The sequence below is a fragment of the Salmo salar genome, chromosome 23 (genome assembly GCF_965601325.2).
Source record: "Salmo salar chromosome 23, fSalSal1, whole genome shotgun sequence".
Lineage (NCBI taxonomy): Eukaryota > Metazoa > Chordata > Actinopteri > Salmoniformes > Salmonidae > Salmo > Salmo salar.
In genome coordinates, this window is record NC_138313.1 from 22199978 (window position 1) to 22220861 (window position 20884).

The 20884-nt window shown below is 48.0% G+C and overlaps 1 protein-coding gene across 21 annotated transcripts in view; it reads left to right on the forward strand.

Moving 5' to 3' along the window:
- LOC106584104 (protein furry homolog-like) overlaps positions 1-20884 on the forward strand; it is a 92617-nt gene that overhangs the window by 33504 nt on the left and 38229 nt on the right. For all 21 annotated transcript variants that reach the window (XM_082967970.1, XM_082967971.1, XM_082967961.1 and 18 more), the window contains 6 exons: positions 8641-8843; positions 13536-13589; positions 15354-15493; positions 16191-16287; positions 17048-17127; positions 20800-20880. In XM_082967970.1, the coding sequence (XP_082824096.1) occupies positions 8724-8843; positions 13536-13589; positions 15354-15493; positions 16191-16287; positions 17048-17127; positions 20800-20880 (572 nt within the window). In that variant the 5' untranslated portion in view covers positions 8641-8723. The remainder of the gene's footprint in view (positions 1-8640; positions 8844-13535; positions 13590-15353; positions 15494-16190; positions 16288-17047; positions 17128-20799; positions 20881-20884) is intronic.

A 20884-nucleotide genomic window follows, 5' to 3' on the forward strand; every position in this document is an offset into this window, starting at 1 on the left:
GCTCTGCCTGGAGGGCTTGTAGTAGCCTGCCTCGAGGACTTTTATCTGCAAGAGTAATCACTATTAGTCTTGTAGATACTTACCATTCGGAGTCCTCTTCTCACCTAGAAAGTCCTCTTCTTGGAAAGATCACAAAGCTCTCTCTGAAGGGCTTGGTCATTTACTTGCCATCACAAGGTCATACTATGCGTTTGCATTGCGATTTGAATGTGAAATGGGGTGTTGGGTGAGTCAGTACAGTAGTAAATCAGTATAATGACAGGCCAGACAGCAAGTGGAAGCAGCTCACAGGTTTATGGAGTGTTTGTGAACATGTGCAATCGGGTCAGTTGGGAGAGGGAGGGAGGGAGGTGTTGCACGTCACAAATGAGCGAGGCAGAGACTTGGCCAGGGAAAGGAATTGGATGGTTTGCATTTTTTCTTCACTCTGTTGTTGAGTGGAAAAGTACAAACAATGTTGGGTTTCTCATTTCTGTGAGCCAGGCAGTCAGCAGCCCAGCCGGCCCGGGACAGGGGGAGAGGGACGGGGGGAAGGAGTTGGGGAGGGAGGGAAGGGGAAGAGGGTAGCAGAGAGGGAAAGCAGGGGTGAGAGGGGAAGGGTGAGTGGGGGGAGCGAGGAAGGGGAGCGAGGAGGGGGAGGGAGCAAAGAGGTGGAGAGGGAGTGGGGGAGCGAGGAGGGGGCGGGAGCGAGCAAAGAGAGGGAGGTGGGGAGGGAGTGGGGGAGCGAGGAGGGAGGGAGCAAAGAGGGGGAGAGGGAGCAAGTGGGAGGGAGGCGAGGGAGCGGTGGGATGGAGAGGGGTGCGGTAGCGAGGTGAGGGAGAGAGGGAAGGGGGTTAGCAGAGAGGGAAAGAGGGGGAGGGTTGGAGGAGATGGGAGAGGCGGTGAGGTGGAGGGAACGAGGTGAGAGGCGAGGGAATGAGAGGCAAGGGAACGAGGTGAGAGGCGAGGGAACGAGGTGAGAGGCGAGGGAACGAGGTGAGAGGCGAGGGAACGAGGTGAGAGGCGAGGGAACGAGGTGAGAGGCGAGGGAACGAGGTGAGAGGCGAGGGAACGAGGTGAGAGGCGAGGTAAGGGAACGAGGAGAGGAGGGAGGGGGGACACTGGAAAAGGGCAGGAGGGTGGGGACTGGAAAAGGGCAAAGGGAGGAGGGAAAGGGAGGCTGAGAGCACAGGCCTGTAGTGAGTTGGCTATGTGACGTCATCAGGGGAGAAAGAGGGTGTTGGTGTGGAGCACAGTAAACAAAGTGGGACTGTTTCAAAGGCTCTCTTTGCTGCAGAACAACATTTGAACTACTCTCAGCTGACACTCCCCAATATTGTACCCTCATTAACCCGATCACTGTCCCTGACTCCCTGAGCTCTTTTACATAAAGCAGCATGACTGTGCTGCTAGGCGGCGATTCTGCTGCGGCTGCTGAACCATTGGAAATGTCCGATTTATGTTAAGTCTGCAAGTAAGGGTGCCACCTCCAGCTCTTTGTGACTGCGGCTGGCTACAGTAACAGTAGACTAACTTGTGTGGCTGCTGATTTAAAAAAAATAAATGGAAGGGCTGTAATGCTCCCCAACACTAATGTATAGGCTAAAGCCACCCAACTCTGAAACGCTAAAGATTCTGTTAGGGCCCATTCATATAACCTATGAGTTAAACTGTGTGTGTCTGTCTGTTTGTTCAGTAGGGTTTGAATGGGGGAGTTGCTGGGTGTGAACATGTTTCCTTCTCTTCTGAAAAACTCATTAATTTTTACTGTGCGCTGGTTTACTCCATACTATTGTTTTGAAGTTTGGGCAACACACCAGTGTTCCCATGGTAATCAGGAAGAAACAGTGAGGCGTTTCCTTGGAGGGAGGTTGGGAGTCAGCTGACCATTGGCCGTCCGTCCCAGAGTCCCCTCTGTCCCAGAGTCCCCTCTGTCCTGGCAGGCAGACTGTGTCCTAGTACAGCAGCAGGGCCCTTCTGTTGGTTGCTGTGTCTATAAATGTCAGAAAAGCTTTTTCCCCTCCGCTTGGGCGGTGCGTATGCAACCACCTTGTGTGTTAAAGGTTGACTGTGTTTGGTAGAAGTAGTCCTGGACTGGTGTGTCTGAATGTATAGTTTGGCAGACAGTAGAGGATTTTGTGCTTGAATAATGTGGTTCCTGCCCCTTGTAGAAGTACACACATGTGTTTTCACCTGTTTCTAGAGAAACCAACAGGCTGGAACAGCACACAGATCAAACGAAGGCTTAACTGACTGACAGACACACACACACACACACACACACACACACGATGGCTATTGGCTATATTTAGTATTTAAATGTGTGCACGTACCAACCAGTGTTTCCATTAGGAAAATATGGCTCGTGACTCAGAAGATTTTAATTTCCTGGACCTATATGCATTGGGTTCATAAACCATTAGGGGTGTCCACATACAGTGCTCAGAATGACAAGGATCACATTTATATTATGGTAATGCATCTTAACAGAACATGCAACTCGTGTAATGAAGCAGCCAATAAAACATTATTTTCAAACATGTGCAAAAATGCTATTTTGTGGGAAAGCACAATTCTAAACAACTCCCCTGATAGCGGTTCCATATGTGACAGAGATCTAAAGATGCAACAACTAGGATGGGTTGCTAATATGACTAGGATTGTGCCTTTGGCGTCTGGGCATTGAAAGACAGTTGATATGCAAACCAATAGAACAGGAGAGAAATGGCATAGTGGTGGATCCAATAGGGAAGTAAATGGAAATACATTTTCCAAAATTATAAAATGACTCCTGTGTATACAGAAATAAATTAAATAATTGAAATACTTCACCAGAAAGAATGACTTAGCCTAGGGTTGCACATTTTGAGGATTATTCAGAGGTTGAAACTTTCCATGGGAATTAACAGAAATTTATGCAAATTAATATTAATATCGTTTAAATGTAGATGCTTTTTTGCATTGGATATATTTACCATATCATATGAAGACAGAAACATAAACATTTGACCTTATAAGTATGCATAATTGCAAATTATTACATTCTAGATATAAACATTTAGTTACGAATTGAGATTTTACGTAAATGAGTTGTCTCTTCACATGGGATGATTTCACTGAACAACAAAAGAAATGGAATATTAAATTATCCATCGCATCTCCCAAAAACGTTTTGAACATCTGTAAAATAATATTCTAGAAACTAAAGCTTTGGTTGTCTTCTCCCTGGACCTCAATGTCCACCTCGTGAACATCAGACTCTGAGGTCTCATCTTCACTGCCACTTTCCAACCTTGTTGAGGATGGCTCGTTGTCAGGCTCAAAAAGCCTCAAATTTGCGTGGATGGCCACCAATTTTTTAAAACCTTGTATTGGTCAGCCTGTTGCGTGCTTTCGTGTGTGTGTTCCCAAACAAGGACCTGAGGCGGCTGATGTTGGTGGGATTTGGAGGATGATAATGGCAAAAGGGGAAAGAGCCTCAGATCCACAGTCCCTTCCACCAGGTGGCAGATGAGATATGTTGGCACGACTGCCATATTGCATCTCCATCCCAAAGCCCTGGCTTGGAAGTGTACTTCACCAGACTACCAAGAACCTTGCCTTCAGCCAGGCCAAGGTGGCGAGACACAGTAGTGATGACACCATAGGCCTTGTTGATCTCTGCACCAGACAGGATACTCTTGTCAGCATACTTGGGGTCCAACATGTACGCTGCATCGTGTATGGGCTTCAGGCAGAAGTCTTCACGCTTTTTGATGCATTTCAGAACTGCAGTTTCCTCTGCATGGAGCAACAGTGAAGTGGGCAGGGCACTACACATTTCTTCTCTTACATCTGCAAGTAGAGTCTGAACATCAGACAGGATGGCATTGTCTCCCTCAATCTGTGCAATGGCTACTGCTATAGGTTTCAGGAGTTTCAGGCTGCTTACCACTCTCTCCCAAAATACATCATCCAGGAGGAAATGGTTCGGTATGTGAAGGGTCATCAAGTTACAGCAGCAATCTACCTCACCAAGCAAAGTGAGAAGAATTAGAGCACCACATTGAAGCATCCCAGCAACACACTTTGTCCCCACAGCTCCATCAAGAGGATCCTCCTGATGGGACTTTCCATATCAGCAGACTGTGATATGGCCATTTCTTGGAGAGACTCCTTCCCCTCCAGGAGACTGTCACACACAATGACAACACCACCCCAACGGGTGTTGCTGGGCAGCTTCAATGTGGTGCTCTAATTCTTCTCACTTTGCTTGGTGAGGTAGATTGCTGCTATAACTTGATGACCCTTCACATACCTAACCATTTCCTTGGCTCTCATCCATTGTTTTCAGTGCCATGATGTCCTTGAGGAGCAGATTTAACGCATGAGCAGCACAGCCAATGAGTGTGATGTGAAGGTAGGACTCCTCCACTTTAGACCAAGCAGCCTTCATGTTGGCAGCATTGTCTGTCACCAGTGCAAATACCTTCTGTGGTCCAGGGTCATTGATGACTGCCTTCAGCTCATCTGCAATGTAGAGACCGGTGTGTCTGTTGTCCCTTGTGTTTATGCGCTTGTAGAATACTGGTTGAGGGGTGGAGATGTAGTTAATTATTCCTTTCCCATGACCATTCGACCACCCATCAACGATGATTGCAATAGTCTGCTTTCTCTATGATTTGCTTGACCTTCACTTGAACTCTGAACTCTGCATCCAGCAAATGAGTAGATAAAGCGTGTCTGGATGGAGGGGTGTATGCTAGGTGAAGAACATTCAGAAATCTCTTAAATACACATTGCCTGTGAGCATCAGAGGTGAACCAGCTCGAGCAAGACATCCATCAGCATTTCTCTGACTATGTTCCTCCATTGAGTCAAAAACAATTCTGATTCCAGGAGGACCATTAGCTGTTGCTGTCATTTTCACCTGGAATAGAAGTAGAGGGACTTTTGTCAGCTTGTTGTGAGCGCTGAGGGAACTTTATATACTTGGCCAGATGATTCTGCATCTTTGTTGCATTCTTCACATATGATTTGGCACAGTATTTGTAAATGTACACAGTTTTTTTTCCTTCTACATTAGCTGCAGTGAAATGTCTCAACACATCAGATAATGCCCGTGGCATTTTCCTGTAAAGATTAGAACAAAATGTGTAAAAAAAAAAAAAGAAAAACAGAATTCAATTCCATGTACAGCTAAATAGTGAAGCAGTTTTATATTAAACAACTAATTTTGTAAGATACATGTTTTAAAATGAAACATGTATGGAAACGGGTGAATTAACACTCCTCAGTTAGCAGGCTTAAGCAAGCTAAAACCAACATGGTAGCAAAAACTAACTAGCCGAAATTAACAAGTTAGAAATTATTTAAACACACTTTGCTGTAGGCTACTATTTACTAGTTAGCAAAAAGTCATGTAAAATATTTTCACCCCACCCAGTATTGTAATCAAACTTACCAGAAAGCATGTAGTCCTTGGCTCAGACAGTGTAGTAGTGTGGGCTCAATAGCATCTCATTAGTGTGCAAGATCTTGAGAATCAGCTGTACCTGTGATGGTAGAGTGCACTGCACATGTGATGGAAGAATGCACTGTGCATGCTGAGGGTTGCACTTCCATTTGAATTGGGGATAGTTTAACCAAAATATGCCACAAGACCTAGAACTGCCTTATGTGTATCCCACAAAAAACCTTTCACTGTTATAAGCTGACTTTTTTTTGATGAATTTAAGCAAAGTTTCCCAAATTCCAGGGCTTAACTTCGCATGGAAAATTTCCGGAAACATTCTGTGGTTTATTTTAAATCACAAGCCCGTAGGCCTATGCCAATTTGGGCAGCGCCCTTGGCAATAGGCCTAGCTGATTATTGAGTTGCGTCTGTCCAGTGAAATGCATCTAAAATATGTGTGAAGATAATGTGTCTTGAGTATAATTAATTAAAAATGTTGAGACAAGAAGGGCAGGGGTGTGTGGTGAAGATATAGACGAGTTTCTCTCTAGATTGGCTCAGCTGTCTCCTGCCAATTCTTGCACATTCATTGTTTCATTGTGCGAATGTTTTGCCCTTTTTGATTCATTTCTTTTTTTATTCACCATTTACATATGACACCAGTATTAAATGTACTGTTAATCCCCGTCATTTGGTTGCATACATTTCTGTTAATGCATGTATTAATTAGTCATTTACCATTCTTGGAGTGGAAACGTTGTTTGAGGAGTCCACAACCTGCTACACTTGTGAAACAAGTTTTGGTTTATTTCATAACCATCATTTTAAGAGATTTGTCCATTTGTTGATTGCTAACATTGAGCACTTCAAAGAAAAGACAATGAGAATATCTGGTTTCTCTGGCCTGCTGCATAGAAATGTAGGAAAGTGTTTTATTTTTTACATCCATTACGAATTATAATACATCCATTACAAATGATAATATATTAACTGTATTTCCTCACATTGAACTCTTTACAACAATCTCCCCCTAGATCACCACCAATCCTCAGTGTGTGAAAGAGCAATGGCAATTATAGGCCTACTGCTGCATTGGCCTATAGGCTGAGATCCATGTGCTCATTTCTCTAGCCGCCAATGAATAACGCATATCAATATGGCAAAGGGTTTGGTAATCTCGCATTAGTTGACTTTAAAAAAAAATCTTTTTTAATTCATATTGTTATGATAAATGAGCATATGTAAATCATAACTGGCACGCAGAACAGTAGAAATGATAGGATACATTGTAAGCCTTCCCAAACTTTAAACTCACACCTATGAAGTCTTTATACAAGCGTTTCACTACACCCGCAATGACATCTGCTAAATAGATCCTAGTGATCAATAAAATTTGAATTATAAAATCATTGCCTCTACATTTCCATGGTCAGATTGTGCCTAAAGGCTCCTTTTGTAGCAAGGTACGACATGCCTCATAATATGAAATAAAACGTTTTAGGTTTCAAACAATTAAGTATTTTCAAAATGCATACTGCCTCCAGCTCACATTGTAAAGTGGTGGGTGACTCGCTTGATAGCCTGTTGCCTACAATGAAATGGTGAATGGGAGGCGCGCTTCAAATTCCAGTTGAGAAACCAAACTCATTTTAACATTGCATTTAGAATTGTTGCGCAATGACCGGGTTTTAAAAAGCAGTCGTCTCCCCCCCCCCCCCCCCTCCAGTGGCAACCAGCTGAGGAGCTGCAGGAGAAATCCAGCTCAAATTAGGCTCTGGATGCTGTGGCGCGTCTGATAGTCATTGTGTATCTTATTTATCCAACAGCTAATGAAAATACACAGGCCAATTTTTTTTATTCCACTAAATTATGCACATTTGACCTATAGACCGATAAGTATGACTGTCAAATGTATTTACTTCGACTGGTATTTCCATGAATGAATAAAAAGCATTATTTTGCAATGGGATTTTTTTGGGTTCCCTGTCATTCCCGGCAGGTTTATCGGCCTTTCACTTTTTTTGACTAACGGAAACCCTGGTACCAACCAGCCCTCGCATAAGGGCGCACATTCACACACACTCCTCTCTGTGAGTTTACTTTCCATGCTGACCCCTCTAGGAACGTGTTACAGGAAGCTTGTCTAAATATTGAGCGCTTCTGTGCACAGTTTGTGTGAAGTTTCACTCCAATCTGCTGGGTTCTTTAATATTCATATAACTGTGTTTGTGGAATGGTGCAGGGGGGGTGAATCTGCATCTGTGTTAACTTCTCATGCGCTTACACAGTGTACAAAACATTAAGAACAAGAGACCTGACCAGGTGAAAACTATGATCTCTTGTTGATGTCACTTGTTAAATCCACTCCAATCAGTGTAGATGAAGGGGAGGAGACAGGTTAAAGAAGGATTTTTTTAAGTCTTGAGACATGGATTGTGTGTGTCTGCCATTGAGGGTGAATGGGCAAGACAAAAGATTTAAGTGCCTCTGAACAGGGTATGGTAGTAAGTGCCAGGCGCTCTGGTTTGTGTCAAGAACTGCAACGCTGCTCTATTTCACCTCCAACAGTTTCCTGTGTCTATCAAGAATGGTCCACCACCCAAAGAACATCCAGCCAACTTGACACAACTGTGGGAAGCATTGGAGTCAACATGGGCCAGCATCCCTGTGGAAGGCTTTCAACACATTGTAGAGTCCATGTCCTGACAAATTGAGGCTGTTCTGAGTGCAAAAGGGGGGGGCGCACATCTCAATATTAGGAAGGCCTTATTAATGTTTTGTACACTCAGTGTATATTGTTGCTTTTAGTTGGTCAGCTCATTGGGTTTGATTTGGTGTAGTCCAGTGAGGCCTGAGACCAGTGCTACATCCTTTTTACCCAACGTTGAATGTGTGCTGTCCTCGTAGCCTGCAGTTAGTTGGGTGATGGTACATTTTTCTAGTGAAATCAAGCAACCAATAGGTTATAGGCTAATCAAATGTGTAGATGTTTTTTTTTGTCTTCCACTGAGCACCAACTGGCATACTAGCATAGCTCGTCTGTGTGAGTTAGGTTGATATTGAGGTTACTTTTCTCTCTCTCATCTCTCCACTGCTCTCTCTCTGTTTGGATTATAGCTGACTCCTCACCTCCAGTCATGTGATGGTGTTCAGACTCACTGCCTGCTCTCTCTACGCAGTCTCTCTGACCTGTCCCCTCTCTCCTGTCCCCCTCTCTCTCCCTCCAGCCTCGGCCCCAGTCAACAGTGTGAGTAGACGCTGCGCCCCCTCCGTGGCCCCCCTGTCGTGGGAGAAACGAAACGTCGCCGCCATGTCGAGCATCACCATCGACCCCGAACTCAAGCCCGGGGAGTTTGTCATCAAGAGCCTGTTGGCTGAGTTTGCTGTGCTGGCTGAGAAGAAGATTGAGGTGGTGATGGCTGAACCGCTGGTGAGTTGCTATGATCTGAGAGCGAGAAACTAAGGCCACATTTTAAAATCAACCCCTAGCCCTGAATCCTAGGCACTTGTCTGAAAGAATTGGATAGGGGAAGCAATAATACACTTTTTATTCTTTTTTTTTTAGCCCTTTTGTCCCCAATTTCGTGATATCCAGTTGTAGTTAGTCTTGTCCCATCGCTGCAACTCCCTTACGGACTCGGGAGAGGCGACGGTCAAGAGCCATGCGTCCTCCGAAACACGACCTTGCCAAGCTGCACTGCTTCTTGACACTGCTCGCTTAAACTGGAAGCCAGCCGCACCAATGTGTCGGAGATAACATCATCCAGCTAGCGACCAAAGTCAGCTTCCAGGTTCCCAGTCCGCCACGAGTCGCTAGAGCGCGATGGGACAAGGAAATCCCGACCGGCCAAACCCTGGGCTGGGCCAATTGTGCGCCGCCTCATGTGTCTCCCGGTCACAGCTGGCTGTGACACAGCCTGGGATCGAACCCGGGTGTGTAGTGACTCCTCAAGCAATGCGGTGCTTTAGACCGCTGCGCCACTCGGGAGGACCATTGAAGCAATATTCTTACCGATATTGCAATGTGCTTTTACCTTTCAGATCTACATAGGCTAGCCACTACAAATAGGGGAACTTTAACTGTTTATTTGGAATTAAGCAAAACTTAAGGCTATTCTCACTAGCCATTAATCAGGCTGTGTCCTTAGTTCCTGCTACAGAGTAGTACTTGGCTAAGGGCCAAAGAGGTTACATGTCATTTTTCTAGTAACTGCTTGATGTTCAGTCTGTAAACAGACACATCCTTAAACTTGGAGGGGTTTATGTGTGCGATTTCTTCCTCTGTGTGTGTGTGTGAACATCTAGAGTGGGAGAAATGAGGCACATTCCAATGTGCTTTCCCAGAATTGGAGCAATAACATTTTTCTAGGAATATTGAGCTTTTTCTACCCGGATATCGAGACTCCGTGGGAGGTGTAATCCCATGCTTTAACTAGGGGCTGGGAGGTGTGTGTGTGTGTGTGTGTGTGTTGGACACTCAACTATTCTCTCCATGTAGCTCTGTTCTTCTCGCTATTCATTTACCCGAGTGCTTCCCTCGTTCTGCTTCCATCCCCTTCTTTCTCTCTCTCACCCCTTCTTTCTCTCTCTCACCCCTCTCTCTCTCCCCCTCTCTCTCTCTCACCCCTTCTTTCTCTCTCTCTCTCTCACCCCTTCTTCTCTCTCTCTCTCACCCCTTCTTTCTCTCTCTCTCTCACCCCCTTCTCTCTCTCTCTCTCTCTCACCCCTTCTTTCTCTCTCTCTCTCACCCCTTCTTTCTCTCTCTCTCTCACCCCTTCTTTCTCTCTCTCTCTCTCACCCCTTCTTTCTCTCTCTCTCTCTCACCCCTTCTTTCTCTCTCTCTCTCACCCCTTCTTTCTCTCTCTCTCTCACCCCTTCTTTCTCTCTCTCTCTCTCACCCCTTCTTTCTCTCTCTCTCTCTCACCCCTTCTTTCTCTCTCTCTCTCTCACCCCTTCTTTCTCTCTCTCTCTCTCACCCCTTCTTTCTCTCTCTCGCTCACCCCTTCTTTCTCTCTCTCTCACCCCTTCTTTCTCTCTCTCTCTCTCACCCCTTCTTTCTCTCTCTCTCGCTCACCCCTTCTTTCTCTCTCTCTCGCTCACCCCTTCTTTCTCTCTCTCTCTCTCACCCCTTCTTTCTCTCTCTCTCTCACCCCTTCTTTCTCTCTCTCTCTCTCACCCCTTCTCTCTCTCTCTCTCACCCCTTCTTTCTCTCTCTCACCCCTTCTTTCTCTCTCTCACCCCTTCTTTCTCTCTCTCGCTCACCCCTTCTTTCTCTCTCTCGCTCACCCCTTCTTTCTCTCTCTCGCTCACCCCTTCTTTCTCTCTCTCGCTCACCCCTTCTTTCTCTCTCTCGCTCACCCCTTCTTTCTCTCTCTCGCTCACCCCTTCTTTCTCTCTCTCTCTCACCCCTTCTTTCTCTCTCGCTCACCCCTTCTTTCTCTCTCGCTCACCCCTTCTCTCTCACCCCTTCTTTCTCTCTCGCTCACCCCTTCTTTCTCTCTCGCTCACCCCTTCTTCTCTCTCTCGCTCACCCCTTCTTTCTCTCTCTCGCTCACCCCTTCTTTCTCTCTCTCGCTCACCCCTTCTTTCTCTCTCTCGCTCACCCCTTCTTTCTCTCTCTCGCTCACCCCTTCTTTCTCTCTCTCGCTCACCCCTTCTTTCTCTCTCTCTCGCTCACCCCTTCTTTCTCTCTCGCTCACCCCCTTTCTCTCTCGCTCACCCCTTTCTCTCTCGCTCACCCCTTCTTTCTCTCTCTCTCTCACCCCTTCTTTCTCTCTCGCTCACCCCTTCTTTCTCTCTCTCGCTCACCCCTTCTTTCTCTCTCTCTCGCTCACCCCTTCTTTCTCTCTCTCTCGCTCGCCCCTTCTTTCTCTCTCTCGCTCGCCCCTTCTTTCTCTCTCTCGCTCGCCCCTTCTTTCTCTCTCTCTCGCTCGCCCCTTCTTTCTCTCTCTCGCTCGCCCCTTCTTTCTCTCTCTCGCTCGCCCCTTCTTTCTCTCTCTCGCTCGCCCCTTCTTTCTCTCTCTCGCTCGCCCCTTCTTTCTCTCTCTCGCTCGCCCCTTCTTTCTCTCTCTCGCTCGCCCCTTCTTTCTCTCTCTCGCTCGCCCCTTCTTTCTCTCTCTCGCTCGCCCCTTCTTTCTCTCTCTCGCTCGCCCCTTCTTTCTCTCTCTCGCTCGCCCCTTCTTTCTCTCTCTCGCTCGCCCCTTCTTTCTCTCTCTCGCTCGCCCCTTCTTTCTCTCTCTCGCTCGCCCCTTCTTTCTCTCTCTCGCTCGCCCCTTCTTCTCTCTCTCGCTCGCCCCTTCTTTCTCTCTCTCGCTCGCCCCTTCTTTCTCTCTCTCGCTCGCCCCTTCTTTCTCTCTCTCGCTCGCCCCTTCTTTCTCTCTCTCGCTCGCCCCTTCTCTCTCTCTCGCTCGCCCCTTCTCTCTCTCTCGCTCGCCCCCTTCTCTCTCTCTCTCGCTCGCCCCCTCTCTCTCTCTCTCTCTCGCTCGCCCCCCTCTCTCTCGCTCGCCCCTCTCTCTCTCTCGCTCGCCCCCTTCTCTCTCTCTCTCTCTCTCGCTCGCCCCCTTCTCTCTCTCTCTCTCTCTCGCTCGCCCCCTCTCTCTCTCTCTCTCTCTCGCTCGCCCCCTTCTCTCTCTCTCTCTCTCTCGCTCGCCCCCTTCTCTCTCTCTCTCTCTCTCGCTCGCCCCCTTCTCTCTCTCTCTCTCTCGCTCGCCCCCTTCTCTCTCTCTCTCTCTCTCGCTCGCCCCCTCTCTCTCTCTCTCTCTCTCGCTCGCCCCCTTCTCTCTCTCTCTCTCTCTCGCTCGCCCCCTTCTCTCTCTCTCTCTCTCGCTCGCCCCCTTCTCTCTCTCTCTCTCTCGCTCGCCCCCTTCTCTCTCTCTCTCTCTCGCTCGCCCCCTTCTCTCTCTCTCTCTCTCGCTCGCCCCCTTCTCTCTCTCTCTCTCTCGCTCGCCCCCTTCTCTCTCTCTCTCTCTCGCTCGCCCCCTTCTCTCTCTCTCTCTCTCGCTCGCCCCCTTCTCTCTCTCTCTCTCTCGCTCGCCCCCTTCTCTCTCTCGCTCGCTCGCTCGCCCCCTTCTCGCTCTCGCCCCTTCTCTCTCGCTCGCTCGCCCCTCTCTCTCTCGCTCGCTCTCGCCCTTCTCTCTCGCTCGCTCGCCCCTTCTCTCTCGCTCGCTCGCCCCTTCTCTCTCGCTCGCTCGCCCCTTCTCTCTCGCTCGCTCGCCCCTTCTCTCTCGCTCGCTCGCCCCTTCTCTCTCGCTCGCTCGCCCCTTCTCTCTCGCTCGCTCGCCCCTTCTCTCTCGCTCGCTCGCCCCTTCTCTCTCGCTCGCCCCTTCTCTCTCTCTCGCTCGCCCCCTTCTCTCTCTCTCGCTCGCCCCCTTCTCTCTCTCTCGCTCGCCCCCTTCTCTCTCTCTCTCTCTCGCTCGCCCACTTCTCTCTCTCTCTCTCTCGCTCGCCCACTTCTCTCTCTCTCTCTCTCGCTCGCCCCTTCTTTCGCTCTCGCCCCTTCTTTCTCTCTCTCGCTCGCCCCTTCTTTCTCTCTCTCGCTCGCCCCTTCTTTCTCTCTCCTTGGTCCCTGGCTGGTGTGTTTTCCCAGTGGTCAGCTGGTAGATGGACTCCTGACTGACTGTTTACTCAGGGCGCGGCTGGTAATGACCCCAGGCTGATGGCAGAGCTCGTTCACTGTCAATTGCTATACTCTATATCGGGAGGGGGGTGCGCAAAGTACGGCCCAGGGGCTGTATCCGGCCTGCCGGGCACTTCAATCTGGCACGTGAGACATATTTCTCTCCCCAATTTCGTGGTATCCAATTGTCCCATCGCTGCAACTCCCGTACGGACTCGGGAGAGGCGAAGGTGGGAGGGCCGTGCGTCCTCCGAAACACGACCCAGCCAAGCCACACTGCTTCTTGACACAATGTCCACTTAACCCGGAAGCCAGCCACACCAATGTGTCGGAGGAAACACCGTACCCCTGGCGACCGTGTCAGCGCGCGTTGTCTCATCTCCTGTTTCAGCTGGCCCCACATCCAGGGGTCTGCTGGTATCCGTGACATAGGGGTCCTATTATGTTAGGAATCCATATTTGTCCTATGTGGACTGACAGCCCTGTTTCTGTCTTTCTCTCCCTCAGGAGAAACTGTTGTCGCGATCCCTCCAAAGAGGGGAAGATGCGCAATTTGATCAGGTGAGTTCTAGCGTGTGTGTGTGTGTGTGTGTGTGTGTGTGTGTGCGTGCACACTGCACATGCATTGTTATATACTCTATCCCTCCCCCACCCTCCCATCCATACAGTAGTTAAATTCTCCAGCTCCACCCAATCAATCCCCACTCAGTGCCCCATGCATCCCTCATCTCCAACTGGTGCCTGCAGAACTCTGAACAATGGAGCTGCTGCGGAGTGCTTTGTTCAGCACAACACAAAGTCAATGAGGATATGGCGCTATAGATCCAGCTGCCTCCATTGTGATTGGGAGAGTGGGCATACCGGGAGGGGGAGAGAGTGGGCATACCGGGAGGGGGAGAGAGTGGGCATACCGGGAGGGGGAGAGAGTGGGCATACCGGGAGAGAGTGGGCATACCGGGAGAGAGTGGGCATACCGGGAGGGGGAGAGAGTGGGCATACCGGGAGGGGGAGAGAGTGGGCATACCGGGAGGGGGAGAGAGTGGGCATACCGGGAGGGGGAGAGAGTGGCATACCGGGAGAGGGGCATACCGGGAGGGGGAGAGAGGGGGCATACCGGGAGGGGGAGAGAGTGGGCATACCGGGAGGGGGAGAGAGGGGGCATACCGGGAGGGGGAGAGAGTGGGCACTGAGGGAGGGGGAGAGAGGGGGCATACCGGGAGGGGGAGAGAGGGGGCACTGAGGGAGGGGGAGAGAGGGGGCATACCGGGAGGGGGAGAGAGTGGGCACTGAGGGAGGGGGAGGGAGGGGGCATACCGGGAGGGGGAGAGAGTGGGCACTGAGGGAAAGCGGGAGCAGAATCGCTGTGTCATCCTCCGCAGTAAATCAGTGTCGGGCGCTGGAGTGTGTCCGCCTGGAGGGCACAGAGAGCAGTTGCATAACTCTCCCTCCCAGCATCCATCATCCAGCACCCTCAGCACACTGCCCCTCACAACATACACTGACATGCACTTCATTCAGGCACACGCCATTCATTGTGCGGAAAGGTACGATTACTCGGCCCAGCCGCATATTGCCTGACTGTGAACACTACACACTTGACATGCATAGGACTATGATTGCTCTGGTGCATGTTGTAGAAGAACTGAGGATAATGTACTGTAAACCACATACATTTCTTCCTAGCATTATGGCTCTATACCCCTACCATTCTGTCTACCAAGATGTTGATAAAAGATCCATAGTATGAGGTTGCAATTCACCTCCATTCATTTAACATATTTGATCTGATGATCAAAGTGCTGAGGAGGTATTTCAACCAGAGCCGGTTTGTTGGTCGGCCCTGACGTAATGTACGGCCACTGCAAGAGCCCTGTGCTGTGGCGGCTGCAGCGCCACCTAGCCGCTCAAAAGGATAGGACCTCACTGTGCTCGACACGTCAGCGAACACCGCACTCACAATCCCAGTCGATATGTCCTGTTCTCTACTGTATGTCACCCAGTAATTAGGTCATCTCCCCGCAATCTCCCTCCACTTCTCTCTTTCTAGATATCCCCCCCGCTCCCCTGTATCCCTTTCCCTGCGTCCTCCTTTCTCCTCATCTCAACTTACAGTGGAGCCGTTTCTCTGTGGCGGTAGAATGGGCTGTCTACATAAAATATAGCGCCTCTGTCTGTGTGTAATGATGTGTGTAATATTGGCGATGAAGTTGTTTGTTCCCGTGAAGATGTTTGTATTTGACTTTGTTTTGTACATTCTCATCCTCTGGTAAGCTATAATAACGTGTGTAGACTCTATTGTGAAGCGTCTCTGTGCTCTTCTCACAGTTAATAAGCTCTATGAGCTCCATAGCGGAACACTGTTTGCCCTCCCTGCTGCGCACACTGTTTGACTGGTACCGGCGGCAGAGTGGCACCGAGGATGAGTCCTATGAGTACAGGCCTCGCTCCAGCACCAAGTCCAAAGGGTACGATACTCCTGTTATCTGCTCATCCCTCTCTCCTGTCCTCCCCTCGCTTCCCGCTCCTGAACAATCAACCTGTTTCTGGTAAGTGTGTTTAGTGTTATTCAGTCCGTCATAACCCTCTCTCTCTCTCTCTCCCGCTCTCCCGCTCTCTCTCTCCCGCTCTCTCTCTCTCCCTCTCTCTCTCTCTCCCGCTCTCTCTCTCTCCCGCTCTCTCTCTCTCCCGCTCTCTCTCTCTCCCGCTCTCTCTCTCTCCCGCTCTCTCTCTCTCCCGCTCTCTCTCTCTCCCGCTCTCTCTCTCTCCCGCTCTCTCTCTCTCTCTCTCCCGCTCTCTCTCTCTCCCGCTCTCTCTCTCTCCCGCTCTCTCTCTCTCCCGCTCTCTCTCTCTCCCGCTCTCTCTCTCTCCCGCTCTCTCTCTCTCCCGCTCTCTCTCTCTCCCGCTCTCTCTCTCTCCCGCTCTCTCTCTCTCCCTCTCTCTCTCTCTCCCTCTCTCTCCCGCTCTCTCTCTCTCCCGCTCTCTCTCTCTCCCGCTCTCTCTCTCTCCCGCTCTCTCTCTCTCCCGCTCTCTCTCTATCTCTCGATCTCTCGATCTCTCCCTCTCGATCTCTCCCTCTCGATCTCTCCCTCTCGATCTCTCGATCTCTCTCGATCTCTCTCGATCTCTCTCTCCCTCTCGATCTATCACCCTCGCTCCCCATAGGGATGAACAGCATCGGGATAAAGACTACCTATTGGAGCGGAGGGATTTGGCCATAGATTTCATTTTCTGTTTAGTTTCAGTAGAAGTTTTAAAACAGGTAAGTCCTGTTTAACTTTACTTCTGTTTGTTTGTCTGTGCTGTTAGTCCTCTCCCAGCCTCCCGAGTGGCGCAGCGGTCTAAGGCACTGCTTCGCAGTGCTTGAGGCGTCATTACAGACCCGGGTTCGATCCCAGGCTGTATCCCAACCGGCCGTGACCGGGAGTTCCCATTGGGCGGTGCACAATTGGCCTGCGTCGTCCAGGTTAGGGGAGGGTTTGGCCGGGGGGGGGGGCTTTTCTTTGGCTCATCGCGCTCTAACGACTCCTTGTGGCAAGCTGACTTCTGTCGTCAGTTGAGCGGTTTTTCCTCCGACACATTGGTGTAGCTGGCTTCTAGGTTAAGCGGGCGGGTGTTAAGAATTGCGATTTGGCGGGTCATGTTTCGAAGGACACATGACTCGACCTTCGCCTCTCCCTCTCCCGTTGGGGAGTTGCAGTGATGAGACAAGATCACAATTGTAGATCACGAAATTGGGGAGAAAAAGGGGGTATAGAAATAAGTCCTCTCCCTTAGAGTGGTCAATGCAATGTCAGCATACCGAGCTGTCATCCTAAGCTACAGCATCTAGACTGACAGCAGACTAACCAAATCCAAACCACACTCTCTTAGACCATCAACAAGCCCTGACTGAGCATAGAGCTTGGTTGTCCTTGGCTACAACAGGGAGGAGAATGAATGTTAGCAAAGAGAGAGGGAGACAGCATGAAGGGAGTATCAATGTGCCTATTATGACTGGTGATTTAATGTTTACGTCACAGATTCCTCTTCATCCCGTGCCAGACGCTTTAGTACATGAAGTTCTGAACCTGGCATTCAAGCACTTTAAACACAAAGAGGGGTAAGTGTAAACGACACACACACTCACACCACACCTGGGATAACTGTAGTTTTAACGATGCTTTGTGATAAATTCAGGGGAACAAATAGTTACTTAGGAAGTGACTACAGCTATTTGAATACAGATCTGAGAAAGCAAGTACTTTTAAATATTTGAATACTGATCTCAGGAAGTGGTTGCTTTTTTTTCTTTTTGAAAGTATTCGATTGGCTGCCTTCAGCTAATGGCAGGGCTTTATCTGGAACTGTATGTTGAGGATAGAAATTGAATGATTTGTGCAAATACAATCTCCTGTACTATTCCAGTATATCGGACTTTGATCTACAAAATATTTGATACTTTGATCTACAGAATACATTTCTATCGGAAAATTCAGGATATGTCCATTCTCCTGAATGTCCATTGCCCCAGGTTTACATGATCGCGTCAAGCCAATGATATTTTGTAGAGGGAAGAATAAATAAGTTGACGCTCAACTATTGTATGACTCTTTCAACATGCCACTGAAAAGGTTAAAAGCTGCAATTCATTTGATAAAACCTGAAAATACTGTAGAGTAATTCAAAGCCATTTGCAAACAGCAAGTTGAACCTCTTTGTCGAGCCGAGGGTAAGTGTTGTTTCAAGCACACACACAATACCATCTTTAAAGGGATAGTTTACTGGGAATACAAAGTAACATGATTTCCCACCCAACTCTGCTGTAGTTGATTCAAGAAGGCTGTTTTGGGATATTAGGTTCCTTTCGACACTTAATAGACATATTTTATTATTGTGAGCATTCTACTAAATGTTTAACATTAAACTGTTCTTGTGCCGGTGTAATAAAACTGTAATTACTTTTGGCGCAGCATTTTATGAGCGCGTTATATAGTACTTCTGTCGTAGCATTTTAATTGCACAGCAATTACCTGAGTTTTTGTAACTACTGTGCACAAGGAATAGTTTCACATTTTAATGTCACATGCACAAGTACAGTGATATGTGACTCAGTCCCGTGTGGCTCAGTTGGTAGAGCATGGTGTTTGCAGCGCCAGGGTTGTGGGTTCGATTCCCACGGGGGACCAGTACTGGGGGGAAAAAATTATTATGAAATGTATGCATTCACTACTGTAAGTCGCTCTGGATAAGAGCATCTGCTAAATGACTAAAATATAAATATATATAAAAATATATGCCTTGTAAGCGCTAATCCTACAAATGCAGTAATCAATAACAATGTAATACTAAAAGTAACAAGGTGGAACAAAAACACACGATATACAAATAAGAACACGAACCGTACTATATAGTATACAGCATACTACTATATATGTGTATGCAGAGTCAGTTCCAGTACAATGTGCAGGGATACCGGATTGATAGAGCTGGATATGTATAGGGGTAAGGTGGCTAGGCATCAGGGTGTATGATAAACAGAGTAGCAGCAGCTTATAGGATGATTGTATGTGAGTGGGTGTGTGTAGAGTCAGTATAGAAGTATGTGCATACGTGTGTGTGCGCAAATTGTGGAGTGAGCGTTTTGTATGCGAGGAGTATCGGCGTGCGTAGTATGTAAGGCCCTGTGAGTGTGCACAGAGACGGTTAAAGAATAAACTACGAAGGTCAACTCCGATAGTCTGTGTAGCCGTTCTGTTAGATATTTAGCAGTCTTATGGCTTGGTGATGGAAGCTGTTCAGGAGCCTGTTGGTGTCAGACTTGATGCACCGATAGTGCTTGCTGTGCAGAAGCAGAGAGAACAGTCTATGGCTTGAGTAGTTTGAGTCTTGAATGATTTTCTGGGCCTTCCTTTCAAACCACCTGATATAGAGGTCCTGGATGGCAGGCAGCTCTGCCCCAGGGATAATGGGCTGTCCCATTTTGAGGATTGGGATTGCCAAACCTTTTCAACCTCCTGAGGTAGAAGAGGCGCTGTCACACCTTCACTGTGCGCGTGTGACCATATTAAGTTCCTACTGATTTGGACACTGAGGAAATTGATGTTCTCGACCGACTTCACTACATCCCCGTGGATGGGGACGTGCCTTCCCCCCTCCTTGGTCTTAGTGACTTTGAGGGAGAGGTTGTTCCGGCCCTACACTGCCAGGTCACTGACCACCTCCCTGTAGGCTGTCTCGTCGTGGCCGGTCATCAGGCCTACCACCGTCGTGTCGTCAGCAAACTTGATGATGGTGTTGGAGTCGTGGGTGAACGGGGAGTACTGGAGGGGACTGAGCACACACCCCTGTAGGGCCCCCGTGTTGAGGGTCAGCGTGGTGGAGGTGACGTTGCCTACCCTCACCACACGTTGACGTGTGCCATAACCAGCCTCTCAAAGCACTTCAGGGCAGACGTCATTGTGGCATGAAGCCTTAGAGTTCTTGAGAACAGGAATGATGGTGGTCATCTTAAAACGTGGGGATTCCAGACTGGGACAAGAAGAGGTTGAACATTATCGTTAATATACCTGCCAGCTGTTCTGCGCTTTCTCTGAGAATGTTCCCTAGAATACTACCAAGTGACTGTTCCTTATTCCATGTAATGACTCCATTATTATGCAACTATGTAACAACTTCATGTAACAACGTTGCTATGGTAATCAAAGTTACAAAGACCTTGATGTCAAGTATTACTATACCTGTCTCACTCATTATGAAAATATATTTGTCAGTCATTTTGAAGCTGCAAAAGTGGTCTAGTCTAATATTGAGGTGATTTCAATGTCCCTCATATTTAGTTCTAGGCTAAATAGGCTATATTAAGATTTATAACAAAGAGCCCTTAAAACCATGTGCTTATGATCATTTTTTTGGGACTAATTTCAACTAACTTGTAGTTTTTGGTTCTTCATCAAATATTTTTTGGTTTTCAATTTAATTGCATATATTCAAATATTTTCAAATATTGATTTGGTTTCCTGAGAGGTATTCAAAAGTTTAAAATGTTATTTGTTTTTCTGAGACCTGTATTTGAATATCAAATGATTTTTGCGTTTTAGTTGTAACTGTATAGACTAAATTCGACTACCTTGAGTATTTGAAAAGTTGGTATTTTTCTGCCTAGGTCTGACTGACACACACACACACACACTGCTGTCATATATACCAGAGGTGTTCACTCTTACCCTACGAGGTCCGGAGCCTGCTGATTTTCTGTCCTACCTGATAATTAATTGCACACACCTGGTCTCCCAGGTCTAAATCAGTCCCTGATTAGAGGGGAACAATGAAAAAACACAGTGGAACTGGCTTCGAGGTCCACAGTTGAGTTTTGAGGGCTGTATACAGTACAGTAGTCTAAGTCCAACACATAATATTCCTGAGTGGTTTTGGCTCTGCAGTGCAGTGACTCATTACTTTATGGGTGTTTGGATAGACTGTTTTTTATAACCAATGTGTGTGACTTTATGGCCTGTCCACATCATTGTCACTCTCAGAAAACACAATCGCCACTTGTTAGACAAGTTGAGTAAACCTTCACTCAACTGTTTCAACCCTACATTATACAGCCACATGCCTCTGGTTTTAGAGAGATGGCTGTTGGGATGATATTTCCTTTAATAGTTTTGTTGTTTGTTCAGCTGCTTCACACAGGTCTGTTTTATGGGTCAGTGTCTTCGTACACCCATGTTAAAACATTACGAGAGCTACTTCTCTTTGTGTGGGTGGGTCAACGATGTCTTCTGATTGACAGGTACTCCGGCCCCAACACTGTCAATGTGCACATCATAGCAGACCTGTATGCGGAGGTCATCGGAGTTCTCACACAGTCAAAGTAA